At 41.3% G+C, this 15943-nt stretch overlaps 1 protein-coding gene across 2 annotated transcripts in view; it reads left to right on the top strand.

Moving 5' to 3' along the window:
- The window catches only part of LOC115210726 (nibrin), a 43979-nt gene extending 37301 nt beyond the window's left edge, over positions 1-6678 (top strand). For both annotated transcript variants that reach the window (XM_029779436.2, XM_036501882.1), the window contains exons 16-17: positions 3714-3763; positions 6416-6678. In XM_029779436.2, coding sequence (XP_029635296.1) covers positions 3714-3763; positions 6416-6452 — 87 coding nt within the window. In that variant the 3' untranslated portion in view covers positions 6453-6678. The remainder of the gene's footprint in view (positions 1-3713; positions 3764-6415) is intronic.
- The last annotated feature ends 9265 nt before the right edge of the window (positions 6679-15943 follow it).

Here is a 15943-nt window from a genome sequence, read left to right as displayed (position 1 = left end):
ACAAGTGAATGAGTGAAAAACAAAGTAGGAATTTTGAAAGAAGTATCTATAAAACTAATTTTTAAACATCAAATGGCTCTGGAGTTTGCTAGAATAAAACAGTGATCAAAAGGGGTCCATAGGTAAAAAGTGCTTGAGAACCACTGATCTGTGAGATGGGGATGGACAGACTACATTAGATTTGTCTGATCTTTTCCCTTTTGTTTGAATAATAAACTACCATAAATCCTCAAGTATAGTCCGCCGTTGAGTATAATACGCATGGGATTTTTAGGGGGCTATACCACTGAAAAACCTAAAACTTGTGTATAATACACACCCCTTCTCTAACTTGAGTCAAGGAGGTCTATATAACGTCTTTGGTTTGTAAAAATGTATATGGTAACGTCCTTTATTATTATTGTACATATAACATAATGCAAACGTGTGGCTTTTTTGTGCATTTTGTTTGCAGAAAATAAAGAAATAACAGTAATAATCATCATTATCATCATCATCATCGTTTAACGTCCGTTCTCCATGCTAGCATGGGTTGGACGGTTCGACCGGGGATCTGGGAAGCCAGAAGGCTGCACCAGGCTCCAGTCTTATCTGGCAATGTTTCTACAGCTGGATGCCCTTCCTAACGCCAACCACTCCGTGAGTGTAGTGGGTGCTTTTTACGTGCCACCTGCACAGGTGCCAGGCGAGGCTGGCAACGGCCACGGTCGGATTGGTGCATTTTACGCTGGCATCGGCCACGATTCGGATAGTGCTTTTTACGTACCACCAGTCCAGGGGTCCTGGCATCTGCCGGGTGCCAGTCATAGGATTGGTTCAATTTCGATTCCGATTTCGATTTCGATTGCCCCAACAGGTCTTTGCAAGTAAAGGGGGGTTGGCATGGGTACCTGTCGTCGGATAAGGTTCGATATCGACTTCGCTTGCCTCAACAAGTCTTTGTGTGTCCAAGGGAGGAAAAACATGCATAAGAGGGCTGGACTCACTTGTCCTGCCTGGTCTTCTCACACACAGCATATTTCCAAAGGTCTCGGTCGCTGGTCATTTCCTCAGTGAGGCCTAAAGTTCGAAGGTCATGCTTCACCACCTCGTCCCAGGTTTTCCTGGGTCTACCTCTTCCACGGGTTCCCTCAACTGCTAGGGATTGCCACTTTTTCACACACCTATCTTCATCCATTCTCACCACATGATCATACCAGCGCAATCGTCTCTCTTGCACACCACAACTGATGCTTCTTAGGTCCAACATTTCTCTCAAGGTACTAATGCTCTGTCGTGTATGCACACTGACATTACACATCCATCGGAGCATACTGGCTTCATTCCTCGCGAGCTTACACATGTCCTCAGCAGTCACGGCCCATGTTTCACTGCCATGTAGCATGGCTGTTCGTACACATGCATCATACAGTCTGCCTTTTACTCTGAGCGAAAGGCCTTTAGTCACCAGCAGAGGTAAGAGCTCCCTAAACTTTGCCCAGGCTATTCTTACTCTAGCAGTTACACTTTCAGCGCACCCACCCCCACTACTGACTTGGTCACCTAGATAACGGAAGTTATCAACTACTTCTAGTTTTTTCCCCTGGAAAGTGACGGAAGTTGTTTTCTGCAGATTTTAAGAGTTTATTGCTCCTGAGCATCTGCCACATACAAAAATTATCTTCCCAGTTAGCCTTCCTTTGACATTGCTGCACCTCTTATGTGTCCATAGCTTACACTGGGTACATCTTATAGAGTTTCTACCTACGCCTTTTCTACAGATCAAGCAGGGCCATCTTCCTGAAGACATTTGTGGTTGGTCTACCTTCCTACTTATTAGTACTTTGGTTTTAGCTAGGTTGACTCTAAGGCCCCTCGATTCTAGGGGCAACTTGTCTTGAATTCCTCCGTAATTGCCTGGAGGACTATGATAAATAGGAGGGGGCTGAGGACTGAACCCTGGTGGACCCCAACCTCTACTTTGCATTCTTCTGTGTACATGTTGCCAACCCTAACCTTACTTACAGCATCCCTGTACATGGCTTGCACAGCTCTCACCAGCCATTCATCTATCCCTAGTTTCCTCGTTGACCACCAGATAAGGGATCGGGGGACCCTGTCAAAGGCTTTCTCCATGTCAACAAAAGCCAGGTACAGGGGCTTATCTTTGGCTAGGTATTTCTCCTGCAGCTGTCTCACCAGAAATATGGTATCAGTGGTGCTTTTCCCTGGCACGAACCCAAACTGCATCTCATCTAAACTAACTCTCTCTCTAATTAGTTGGGCTATGACTCTCTCCGTAACCTTCCTTACCTGATCCAACAGCTTGATACCTCTGTAATTATTTGTATATAGGGCGTCTCCTTTACCTTTGTAGCAGTTGACTAGTATGCTGCTACACCAGTCATTGGGTATGACTCCTTCGTGTATCACTTGATTAACTATATGGGTGACTAGATTATAGCCGACACTGCCAGATAATTTGAGCATCTCTGCAGTAATTCCTGATGGGCTTGGGGCTTTCCCTGTCTTCATGCTTCTAATTGCCTTAACTACCAAAGAATTGTCAACTCGGATGGCTGGTCCCTCTGTTGGGTTGACATTCGGCAGACTCTCTTTATCCCATTCATTTTCTTTATTCAGCAACCTTTCATAGTGGCATCTCCAAACCTCTCTCTTTGCATCCTCATTTAGCGCAAGTGAACCATCACCCATGCGGACACATTTCTCTCCTACCACATCACAATTCTCTCTCACACACTGTCTTGCAACACAAAATACCTCAAGTCTTTGGTCCTCACGGTGCAGAACATTGGCAAATTTTTTCTTATCCGCTTCCCCTCTGGCTAAATAAACCTGTCTCCTAGCTTCCTTTCTGGCTGTCTGATACAATTCCCTGCTACCACTGTTCTTCCAGTCCCTCCAAGCCTGTTTCTTTTGTCTAATAGCCCTGTCAACCACATTGTTCAACCACCACGTTACTCTGGGTCGAGATGGGACTTTGCTCCATCCACAGATCTGGTCAGTGGCTGTCAGCAGATTGTCCCGTAGAAATCTCCAGTTGTCTTCCACATTTATCAATATCAGTTACAAAAGCAAAAGCAAAAACATTTATTCAAATCCTTCAGATTCAACGTCACTTTCAGCATCATTGTAGTGTAAATCTCCGTCATTGTCAGATTCATAGTCAAAATCAGAAGATTCACTTTCATTTATTTCATCTTTCCATACAATGTCATCCTGAGTACCATCCAGTGCACACGATATACAACATTTGATAAAACTTTTCACAATAATCTGAGTATCAAGTTCATTCCATGCATACATGATCCATTTGTATATCAAAGTCAGGTCAGGAGCACGAACCTTTCCACTTTTAGTGAACGACTTTTCTCCAGTCGATATCCATTCAGTCCATAAATCACTTTATGACTTCATTGCTTTCAGGCTTAGCTTAAGGTATTTTCATGCCCGACATCACAAAATGCATCTCAATAAACATTGCCAGACACCAAATAGAGATTTGGACATTGCTTAGAAAATGTTTTTCATTTTTAACCTCGTATATAGTACGCACTAGGGATTTTGACCTTTAAATTTTGGGAAAAAAATGCAGATTATACTCGAGGATTTACGGTAAATATAGTTTTATTGTAATACTTTTAGAGATAAGTTTGATATTATTAATACTCATTGTAATTTACTGAAGACTCATATTTAAAAAATCATTGCAGAAAGAGAGTCAGGAGAATGAAGAAAATAGAAAAATTGAAAAACTTTTCAAGTAAGTAACTGCAACATTTGTTATTTCCTTTTTAAAGTGTATTGTATTAATTATTTACAGTGTCTCCATCTTGCAGTATATAAATTGTGGATGTTGACTATAGTTTTGGTACATTACTGGGTTTCATGTAACTTTTAGCTGAACAGATTACAAAATTTTGTTTTCCGATTTGGTTTGCAAGATTCTTGGTGTGAATTTAGGAGGGTCCTTATGCCAATAATAATGAAATTATTGTATACAGTGCTCAGGTGCACCACAACTTGTCAAAAGTGCGTATAAAGCATATGCAGTAATGCACAAATGTCTGGAAAGTGAACAGTGTACGAGTCAGATACATGCTTGCGTGTGTATGGAGGGGAGAAAATCAGGTGTAATGTTGGCGAATCTCAGGAAGCATGGAAGTTTTGAAGGATGCAGTGCTCCGACAACTAACAACTGATGCTGGCAGTTTGTTCCATACTTCAGCAACTCTTAGCGTGAAAAAATGTTTCCGAAAGTCATGGGAGCTGTGCTGTTTTCTGACTTTGTAAATATGTCCACGGGTGTTAGACAGGTGGAGTTTGAAAAGGTTCTCAGTTATTGTTAGTAAGATGGTTAATAATTTTATGGGTGTCTGCCAAGTCAGCTGCCAGACGTCGGAGTTTTAATGTATCCATGCCCAGGGAAGTAAGGCATTCAGAATATGGCAGATGCCTGATGGAGGGTATTCTCTTGGTTGCACGTCGCTGAACGGTTTCCAAGCAATTAATATCCTGGGCAAGATAGGGGTTCCAGACTGGTGATGCAAATTCCAGGTGATGCTGCACCATAGCTCTATAAAGCCTCAGATAGATAGCCGGAGAGTGGCTCACAAAGGACTTGGTGAGTGATGCCAAGACACCCTCAGCCTTGGCAATTTTAGCAATGTGTTTTGTCCAACGCAAATCGCTGTTGACAATAATGCCCAGGTCACTTTCACAAGACTTTTTGAGATTAGTGTTGTGGAGGGAGTAAGTAGATGCTGGGTTTTTCCTCCCAAAATGCATGGTGGTACATTTGTCCATAGCCAGCTTCAGTTGCCAGTCCATGATCCATTGCTGCATTGTGTCCAGGTCTGATTGCAATAAAGATCTATAGTGTACAGGATCTGTCCTCTTTATTTTGAGGTTCTGTTTCACTTCTTTTATTATTGTTAGGCAATTGGTTAACAATTGTTTGATAACCATTCAGTCAATCAGCTAGGTTTGTTAAAGCCCAATGATGAGGTTGTGAATGACAGTGAACCCTAGCTGATTGATTGATAGACTGAATAATTAACCAAACAGTCAATTAGTTCAGATATTTGAAAAGTTGAAAGCGCTAATACACAATTATCCAAAATTCTGACTGCCTCCTATTTCTTAATATATATATATATATATACATACATATATATATATATATATATATATATATATATATATATATATATATATATATATATATAATTTTAATCCAAACGGGAAACAAAAACACAACAACAATGGAACAATTACAGTATTATTATTAATAGGCGCTCAAGAAATGGAAGCAGGGAGGTATGACGTTTCGAGCGGAGCTCTTCGTCGGAAACATAAAGAAGGAAGAGAGAGGAAAGAAAGATCCCAGAGCGGGCAACAGGGAAAGAGAAAAAAGACGACTGGTGTTTACGAGTTGCACATGGTGAAAGGCGGATGTTTACGAAAACAGAGCAAAGTGGGTTTTTAAAGGCAAAAGAGTGGAGATAAGGTTGGTAACGCAACAGATGTGTGTGTATGTGTGAGTGTGTGCGTGTGCGTGTGTGTATGTGTGTGTGTGAGGCGAGATGAAAAAACACAAAAATATATATGTGTGTGTTAGTGTGTGCGTCTGTGTGTAGGCGTGTGAGGTAGGGCGAGACTAGTGGTCAGCTTAGCAGACAAGGTCAGTAGTAAGAAAAAGAAGGAAGGAGGAAGGGAGGGAGGGGAAGGGGTGGGGGCGTATGTAGCGTGCCAGCGTGTGTTGAGTAGTAGTGTGTGTGTGTGTCCAGTGTTCGTGGTGGTATTAATGGCGAGTAGATTGAATGTGTGTAAGAGTAATGTATATATTTAAGCAATGTGTGTATATGTGTGCGCGTGTGTGTAACGAAAAAGGGGGGGGTTAAGGAAAAAGGACTCCAGCTGAGGGGAAGATGGAAGAGTGGTCCCGCGGAGACGGGCGTGGGAAAACCCTGCGTAAGAGATGAGAAAGATTATGAGAAAGTATAGAAGCAATAGAGCTGTATATTTTATGACAATTTGGTATACAGAAACTGAAAGAAGCTTGTTTGTGTGTGTGTGTGAGTGAGTGAGAATGCCTCTGTATGTTTGTGTGCTGGGGTGTAGTTCCTGGTGTTTACATCACACAATAGTTGTAAACAAGTTTCTCTGTCTTAGTCTATAGTAACACATCAGTGACATAAAAGACAAGAGGAAACCAGAATATCCTTGTCCAGTATATAGGCTGTTGCTGTTAACTTTCGTCTAAAGGTAATTTTTTTTGAGGTTGTTGCTTCTTAAAATCTTATTTGATTTTAAGAATGATAATTAAATAAATTTGTTTATTTCATTGAAAGAAATGCCAAATATTTCCTGACAGTACTGAAAATTATTTAATAATATTTAATTTCATTTACAGTTGGGGACCAAATAAAAAAGGCTTCAAGAAGCGTTGATGCTGTCCGTTGATGCCTATTCGCTGTTTCCAATTGTTCGTCATTTCATTTCTGTTGTTCAAGAACATCAAACTGTCTCTTTCAACCCATTCCTTTATAAATCTGAAACCTTGTGTTTTTTTTTTTTATGTAGGAACCATCTGTATCATTTTGAATAATTTTCTGATTTTAATTTTTTATAAAATAAATTTTCAAGTTAAATAAAATATATTTTTTCTTTCTTTCACATCTGCTATTTCTTTAAGTTTTCCATTTTCTCTGACTGACAACTTGTCCTCATCTCTATGTATTCTATTTAATGAAATTATTTACAAATCATAAAGTTTTACTGCATTTTTATTCTCTATATCTGTTCCTTATTTTTGGAGACTGTGTTGAAATTAAGAAGATTATCTGATTACACAAGAAAATCAGATATGTTTGAATTTATCAAATATCTTCAGTTGGCACTAACATACCAAAATGCAGAAAAAAAATCTGTATAAAATGAAAGCAGTTTAATTTGTATTATTTTAATTATTATTTGGATTATTTAGCCAAGTAGTTTTCAGAAGGTATTTTCTATTTAGTATTGTATAATTTTTTGGGCGTCTGCAGAGTTTAAAAGAACTGCAGATGTCTGAATAATGAATGAAAGCTTTTCTCCAGAGCAGATGGTAGAGAGATGTGGGTACTGTATGCAGAAAACATGTAAAGGTTGGAGAAAAAATGAAACTAGTATATCCTGCATGATGTGTAATGTTAGTACAGGTGATCTGATAGATAAACAGAGTATAAGGGGAGTCAGTTGTAGTGTGCAAGAATAAAGACTGTTGGTATAAATATATGTTGTGTATGGGAGATAACAAATGGGTAAAGAAATGCTAGGGTATCCAAGTGGAAGGAAACTGGAAGAGAAAGACCAAGGAAGATATAGGCAGAAATGGCAAAAGCTAATCTCAGGATGTTGAACTTCCCATAGGAGATGATAAAGGAAAACTACAAATGGTAAGATACTGTGTTGGAGAGGACATGTCCAACCTACGCAAATATGGAAAAGTGACTGTAATGATAAAGGTTATAATCCATCATCAGATGTCAAATTTATGAAAAATTCAAATGAAAATAAATGTTACATGACAATATTTGTATTGAACTGTGAAGTTTTTCTGAACCTCTAGCAATGAGGTTCATTTATACCAGCCAAGTCTAGGCTACAGGCTTAAAGTAATGCACTTCTGTCAGCTTGAATGGCTGGTCCCTGAAAGTCAGTGGTTCTCAATCATTTTTTACCAATGGAACTTCATAAGCATTTAATGTTTTAAAAAACAATTGTTAAAATATCTCGAGCAATGTAGAAGTATAACCCATTTGTTGCTCATAAATTTTAACAACAGAATCTTATGTGGACCTCCAAGGGTCATATGAACCCTGGCTGAGAACTACTGCAGCAGGTCTGCATGGAGTAGACCTTTCTTCCATGCATTCTCCTCGTTTAGCAGCCCGTTTTAATAGAACTTCACCATTTCTTTTTAGGTTTGATATGAGCAAGGACTCCATTATCATTCAAATTACAGAATTTACCAACAGTATTAATCTCCAGTGACAAGCTTCAAACTTCTAGCCTTTCCTTCAGTTAATTATACTTAGAACTTAGTTTCTCTTCTTGTTACTTGATATTACTCGTTGCTGTTCCCTTTCTTTCTTTCAATCAGATCAACTGGAGTTGTGGCACTCCATCAGTTACAACTACGAGAGTTCCAGTTGATCTGATCAATGGAACAGCCTGCTCGTGAAATTAACATGCAAGTGGTTGAGCCCTTCACAGACACGTGTACTGTTAATGTAGTTCTCAGGGAAATTCAGCAAGACATAGAGTGCGACAAGGCTGGCCCTTTGTAAATACAGGTACAACAGAAACAGGAAGAAAGAGTGAGAGGAAGTTGTGGTGAAAGAGTACAGCAGGGTTTGCCATCACCCCCTGCTGGAACCTCGTGGGGCTTTAGGTGTTTTCGCTCAATAAAGACTCACAATGCCCGGTCTGGGGATCAAAGCTGCGATCCTACGACCACAAGTCCACTACCCTAACTACTGTGCCATTGTGCCTCCACATAACAGAGTATTTATGGTTATAAAAACAAGGAAGGCACATGTCCATCAGGAATCACTGGTTAGAAGTTTAAAATATGCACCGAAGTGAAACGGCCTTGTCACCTGCATAGTCAATCTGGTGGTTGAGGAAGGCACAATACTTAATCAGTGGGGCATTGCAGCATCATCATCAACTGTTGCAAAAATAAAGGTCATATTTTAGAGAGAGTTGATTATAGAGGTATCCAATCAAGTTATGAAAACTACACAAAGAGTTAGAGTCCAATTGATGAGGAATTTTTTATTTTTGCATTTTAAACTGATTAGGATTGTAATGCGTTTGTTTAGATACCTAAATCAGTTCTTCCGTTTCCCTTCGCTAAAACATGGCGACTCCATGCATTCTTTTAAAGTTTACCGTTTCTTTCAGTGCCATCTTCGTTGTTTATTCCATTATCCCTCAAAATATTGCCCCCTCGTATCATTACCATACCGTATTTATTATTATTTATTTTCATTCTCTCTCTGGCTCTCTTTCATTTATCTAATTATTTTCTCCCAAATATAATATTCAAACTAGTTGCCTCTATGTTCTATCTCTCTCTCGCTCTCTCTCCCCTCGTGTTACCCCCCCCACACACACACACAAATCCCTAATTCCCTTAAAAACCTGTGGACGATCGTATCTCTCTCTCATTCACTCCCTTCGCCTCCAGAGAAAAGACGGATTTTCAAAATGGCCAGTTAAGACTTTAAACTTCAACTGCTACTTTTCATATTTTTAAGCGTTTGTTTAGATACCTAAATCAGTTCTCCTTTCGTTTCCCTTCGCTAAAACATGGCGACTCCATACATTCTTTTAAAGTTTACCGTTTCTTTCAGTGCCATCTTCGTTGTTTATTCCATTATCCCTCAAAATATTGCCCCCTCGTATCATTACCATACCGTATTTATTATTATTTATTTTCATTCTCTCTCTGGCTCTCTTTCATTTATCTAATTATTTTCTCCCAAATATAATATTCAAACTAGTTGCCTCTATGTTCTCGCCCGCCCTCCCACCCCCTCCACCAGTACCGGAAGTTTCTACCAAAATACCGGAAGGTCTACCCCTGTCTTACCTAACTACCCCCACCCCCACTGGCACCTATGTAGGGTTTATCTGATCATATAGCGCAAAAATTGTGAAATGTATGCAAGTTGTAGTCTAGTGTTTCCATATGAAATCTGCCAAATGCAAGCTTTCTTTTCAGGTACATGACACGGCTGCCCCTCATCCCAGGGTCTCAGATGCCCACACCTCCCACACCCTCAGAGTTGGCACACTCAATGTTGGCACATTGAAAGGTAGGTCTGGAGAGATTGTAGAGCTGCTTGAACGGAGACGTGTGGATGTATGTTGTATCCAGGAAGTAAGGTGGAGAGGAGGTTCCGCTAGGCTCCTCACAGGCAAGGAACACAGGTACAAGATTTTCTGGGCAGGGAACACTGATGGGGTCGGGGGCGTGGGTATACTTCTTGCAGAGAAATGGGTAGGTAAGGTAATTGAGGTAGTCAGAGTAAGTGACAGAGTAATTAAAATTAGATTAGTTCTTCACCACAGGACAGTTACCATCATCTCGGCATATGCCCCTCAACCAGGGCTACCGGAAGGACAAAAAGACCAATTCTATGACACCCTATTGCAAACTACCTCGTTGACAAATGACAGTGACCTTCTCTTCGTGGCAGGTGATTTCAATGGACATGTCGGACGGCATGTCGGGGGCTTCCATGGCGTCCATGGAGGCTATGGTTTCGGCTCTCGTAATGAGGAGGGAACCAGGCTGCTGGAGTTCTGCGATGCAAATGACCTTATGGTCTGCAATACCAACTTCAGGAAACTCTCCTCTCACCTAGTCACCTACCGTTCTGGCAGACACACCAGCCAGATTGACTACATCCTTGCCAGAAAAAGGGAAAGAGGGCTGATTATAAATGCCAAAAGCTTTCCAGGCGAAGAATGCACTCCTCAACATAGATTAGTAGTTAGCGACTTCAGGATCAGAGCTAAATGGTTGCCCAGAAGAAGACCTGCTTGGAGGAGAAGGGTCTGGAAGCTTAAAGATCCTGCAAATGGACAGAGATTTAGAGACATACTACTCGAAGCCTTTGACGAAATAGAAGGGGATATAGCTTCACTTAATGTGGAAGACAACTGGAGATTTCTACGGGACAATCTGCTGACAGCCACTGACCAGATCTGTGGATGGAGCAAAGTACCATCTCAACCCAGAGTAACATGGTGGTGGAACACTGTGGTTGACAGGGCTATTAGACAAAAGAGACAGGCTTGGAAGGACTGGAAGAACGGTGGTAGCAGGAATTGTATCAGACAGCCAGAAGGGAAGCTAGGAGACAGGTTTATTTAGCCAGAGGGGAAGCGGATAAGAAAAAATTTGCCAATGTTCTGCGCCGTGAGGATGAAAGACTTGAGGTATTTCGTGTTGCAAGACAGTGTGTGAGAGAGAATCGTGATGTGGTAGGAGAGAAGTGTGTTCGCATGGATGATGGTTCACTTGCGCTAAATGAGGAAGCAAAGAGAGAGGTTTGGAGATGCCACTATGAAAGGTTGCTGAATAAAGAAAATGAATGGGATAAAGAGAGTCTGCCGAATGTTGACCCAACAGAGGGACCAGCTATCCGAATTGATAGTTCCGTGGTAGCTAAGGCAATTAGAAGCATGAAGACAGGGAAAGCCCCAGGCCCATCAGGAATTACTGCAGAGATGCTCAAAATATCTGGCAGTGTCGGCTATAGCCTAGTCACCCGTATAGTTAATCAGGTGATACACGAAGGAGTCATACCCAATGACTGGTGTAGCAGCGTACTAGTCAACTGCTACAAAGGTAAAGGTGATGCCCTAGATACAAATAATTACAGAGGTATCAAGCTGTTGGATCAGGTAATGAAGGTTATGGAGAGGGTCATAGTCCAACTAATTAGAGAGAGAGTTAGTTTAGATGAGATGCAGTTTGGGTTTGTGCCAGGGAAAAGCACCACTGATGCTATATTCCTGGTAAGGCAGCTGCAGGAGAAATACCTAGCCAAAGATAGGCCCCTGTACCTGGCTTTCGTTGACATGGAGAAAGCCTTTGATAGGGTCCCCCGATCCCTCATCTGGTGGTCAATGAGGAAACTAGGGATAGATGAATGGCTGGTGAGGGCTGTGCAAGCCATGTACAGAGATGCCGTAAGCAAGGTTAGGGTTGGCAACATGTACACAGAAGAATTCAAAGTAGAGGTTGGGGTCCACCAGGGTTCAGTACTCAGCCCCCTCCTATTTATCATAGTCCTCCAGGCAATAACAGAGGAATTCAAGACAGGTTGCCCCTGGGAGCTCCTCTATGCTGACGACCTCGCTCTAATTGCTGAGTCACTATCAGAACTGGAGGAGAAGTTCCAGGTGTGGAAGGAGGGTTTAGAATCGAGGGGCCTTAGAGTCAACCTAGCTAAAACCAAAGTACTAATAAGTAGAAAGGTAGGCAATCCACAAATGTCCTCAGGAAGATGGCCCTGCTCGATCTGTAGAAAAGGTGTAGGTAGAAACTCTATAAGATGTACCCAGTGTAAGCTATGGACACATAAGAGGTGCAGCAATGTCAAAGGTAGGCTAACTGGGAAGACAGTCTTTATATGTGGCAGATGCTCGGGAGCATTGACCTCCAAAAATCTGCAGAAAACAACTTCCGTCACTTTCCAGGGGGAAAAATTAGAAGTAGTTGATAGCTTCCGTTATCTAGGTGACCAAGTCAGTAGTGGGGGTGGGTGCGCTGAGAGTGTAACTGCTAGAATAAGAATAGCCTGGGCAAAGTTTAGGGAGCTCTTACCTCTGCTGGTGACTAAAGGCCTCTCGCTCAGAGTAAAGGGCAGACTGTATGATGCATGTGTTCGAACTGCCATGCTACATGGCAGTGAAACATGGGCCGTGACTGCTGAGGACATGCGTAAGCTCATGAGGAATGAAGCCAGTATGCTCCGATGGATGTGTAATGTCAGTGTACTTACTCGACAGAGTGTTAGTTCCCTAAGAAAATGTTGTACCTAAGAAGCATCAGTTGTTGCGTGCAAGAGAGACGATTGCGATGGTATGGTCATGTGGCGAGAATGGATGAAGATAGGTGTGTGAGAAAGTGCCAATCCCTAGCAGTTGAGGGAACCCGTGGAAGAGGTAGACCCAGGAAAACCTGGGACGAGGTGGTGAAGCACGACCTTCGAACATTAGGTCTCACCATGGAAATGATCAGAGACCGAGACCTATGGAAGTATGCTGTGCGTGAGAAGACCCGGCAAGACTAGTGAAGCCATAACCCGTGGCCCCTACCTGGGGCGTAGTCAGTCCGCCTGTGCATACCTTCCTGCTTGTGACACTTGTGAAGACCTGTTGAGGCAAGTCAAATCAAAATCAAAGTCAAATCGAATCAAGTCAAACCAAATCAAAATAGATGAACATCAATGGAATTTGTATCCTTGTGGTACCAGTGCCGGTGGCACATAAGAAAACCATCCGAACGGGACCGTAGCCAGTACCGCATCGACTGGCCTCCGTGCTGTGGGCACATAACAAACACCGTCCGAGCGAGGCCGTCTGCCAGCCTCGTCTGGCACCTGTGTCGGTGGCACATAAAAACACCATCCGAGCGTGGCCGTCTGCCAGCCTCGTCTGGCTCCTGTGTCGGTGGCACATAAAAACACCATCCGAGCGTGGCCGTCTGCCAGCCTCGTCTGGCACCTGTGTCGGTGGCACATAAAATCACCCACTACACTCTCGGAGTGGTTGGCGTTAGGAAGGGCATCCAGCTGTAGAAACACTGCCAGATCTGACTGGCCTGGTGCAGCCTTCGGGCTCCCCAGACCCCAGTTGAACCGTCCAACCCATGCTAGCATGGAAAGCGGACGTTAATCGATGATGATGATGATGATGTATAGGAATGTCCTGAGTGAACGAATGGGAATTGTCCTGTGCTGCTCATACTCTTGGAAAAAACAAATAACATCACATGCAGACTTTAAGAAAATTATTAATAAATATAGTGGCATGTAAAAAGCACCATTCGAGTGTGATCGATGCCAGTACCACCTGACTGGCTCCTGTGTTGGTGGCACGTAAAAAGCACCCACTACACTCTTGGAGTGGTTGGTGTAGAGACCATGCCAAATCAGATTGGAGCCTGGTGCAGTATTTTGGCTTATCAGTCCTCACTTAAACTGCCAGCATGGAAAGCAGATGTTAAACAATGATGATGATGATGATGATGAGAATGGACGGGTTGTCATTTAGTCCCAGGTTGTCCCTGTTTGAGCTGACATAAGATCAACAACATTCTAACTATCAACATCGTATCTTTTTGTATATCTAGAACTACTTTGGGGTCTTTCCGTTTGGCTGCCAAGGTCATTTTCTGTTTGAATTGATTTCATATTCAGTGTAATGATACACTTTTATAAGCTAATCAATGCCATGAAAATCATTTTCCGGGTTCAGTCCCACTGCATGGCACCTTGGGCAAGTGTCTTCTACTATAGTCTCGGGCTGACCAAAGCCTTGTGAGTGGATTTGGTAGACGGAAACTGAAAGAAGCCCGTCGTATATATGTATATGTATATATATATGTGTGTGTGTCCCCCCTAATATCGCTTGACAACCGATGCTGGTGTGTTTACGTCTCCGTAACTTAGCGGTTCGGCTAAAGAGACCGATAGAATAAGTAGTAGGCTTACAAAGAATAAGTCCTGGGGTCGATTTGCTCGACTAAAGGTGGTGCTCCAGCATGGCCACAGTCAAATGACTGAAACAAAAGGGTATTCCAAAAAATAACAAAAGTTATATTGTGCGTAATTCATTTGTTTACACTTTCATATAAAAGTACAAGTGCTATTTTCAGGATGCTGCACAAAATAACAGCTTCCTAATGCTGTTTCCTGACTGGATGAAAATGATCTAACTTTAAACCTCTGTTACTTTTCAAAAATATTTTCCTGGAAAAAGTGAAATAACTCCAGCAATTCAGCTTGGAAGACCAAATTTTAAAATTTTCAATCAACTTTGACTTTTGAGATCTTGGCAGCCAAACAGAAAAGATCCCTACTCTGTCTAATGTGTCCTTCCTTTTTTTTTTTTTTTTTAAAGTTGGTGCGATGATAATTGTGGAAGATTTGGTTGCTATTGTAGCAGAAATGATGACGATGAAGAAACTTTCGTACTACTTAAGAAGAGTGGTCCCGGTGTGCTCACTAGCGTACTCGCGCATCCGCGCTAGCTAGTCGTGACTAGTCGGTCCTACAACAACTACCTAGCAAAGTAAATAAAACACAAAAGCACAAAGAAAATAATTTTTTTAAACAAAGTAAATAAAACACAAAAACACAAAGTAAGGATCGGATTTTTTCCTTTTGAACGGCGCATGTCAGCACAATTTCTAGTTAACTAAACACTTTAAAACTTCGTATACTGGTAGAATGTGTCAAAATAAAACATTTTTTTCTCTTGGCTTTCTTAATAAAATTGTAATTTGTTTTTAATTTTTCGAATTTTAATCAATGAATCGCCTCTAATTGAGCTAAAATCATTTGCTGTGTCTAAAACTGAGACAACATCCTGTCACAAACCCTAACCCTAATTTTTTTTTTCTTAATTGTTACGCGTGTAAAAAAAACAAAAGGCTAAAACGAAAGCAATGGAAAATAATTTAAACAATTAACAAACAAAATTATTCTATAATTTTATACACACGCTTTCCGTACGTATACGGAAAGCGTGAGTTACGGAAAGCATGTGTATAAAATTATAGAATTATTTTGTTTGTTAATTGTTTAAATTATTTTCCATTGCTTTCGTTTTAGCCTTTTGTTTTTTTCTTAATTGTTAATTGTTTAAATTATTTTAACAATTAAGAAAAGAAAATGAAAGGCAAAAATTTAGGGTTAGGGTTAGTGACAGGATGTTGTCTCAGTTTTAGACGCAGCAAATGATTTTAGCTCAATTAGAGGCGATTCATTGGTTAAAATTCGAAAAATTAAACTACGTTAAACAAACGAATTACAATTTTATCAAGAAAGCCAAGAGAAAAAAATGTTTTATTTTGACACATTCTACCAGTATACGAAGTTTTAAAGTGTTTAGTTAACTAGAAATTGTGTTGACATGTGCCGTTCAAAAGGAAAAGATCCAAAGGATCGACTAGTCACGACTAGCTAGCGTGGGTGCGCGTACCGGGACCACTCTTCTTATGTAAGTACCTATTTCTTTATTACCCACAAGGAGCTAAACACAGAGCGGACAAACAAGGACAGACTAATGGATTAAGTCGATTACATCGGCCCCAGTGCGTAACTGGTACTTAATTTATCGACCCCGAAAGGATGAAAGGATAAGTCGACCT

Source organism: Octopus sinensis, linkage group LG4 (assembly GCF_006345805.1).
Source record: "Octopus sinensis linkage group LG4, ASM634580v1, whole genome shotgun sequence".
Lineage (NCBI taxonomy): Eukaryota > Metazoa > Mollusca > Cephalopoda > Octopoda > Octopodidae > Octopus > Octopus sinensis.
The sequence above is the reverse complement of the archived record's forward strand: the minus strand, read 5'-3'. Positions and strand labels throughout refer to the sequence as shown.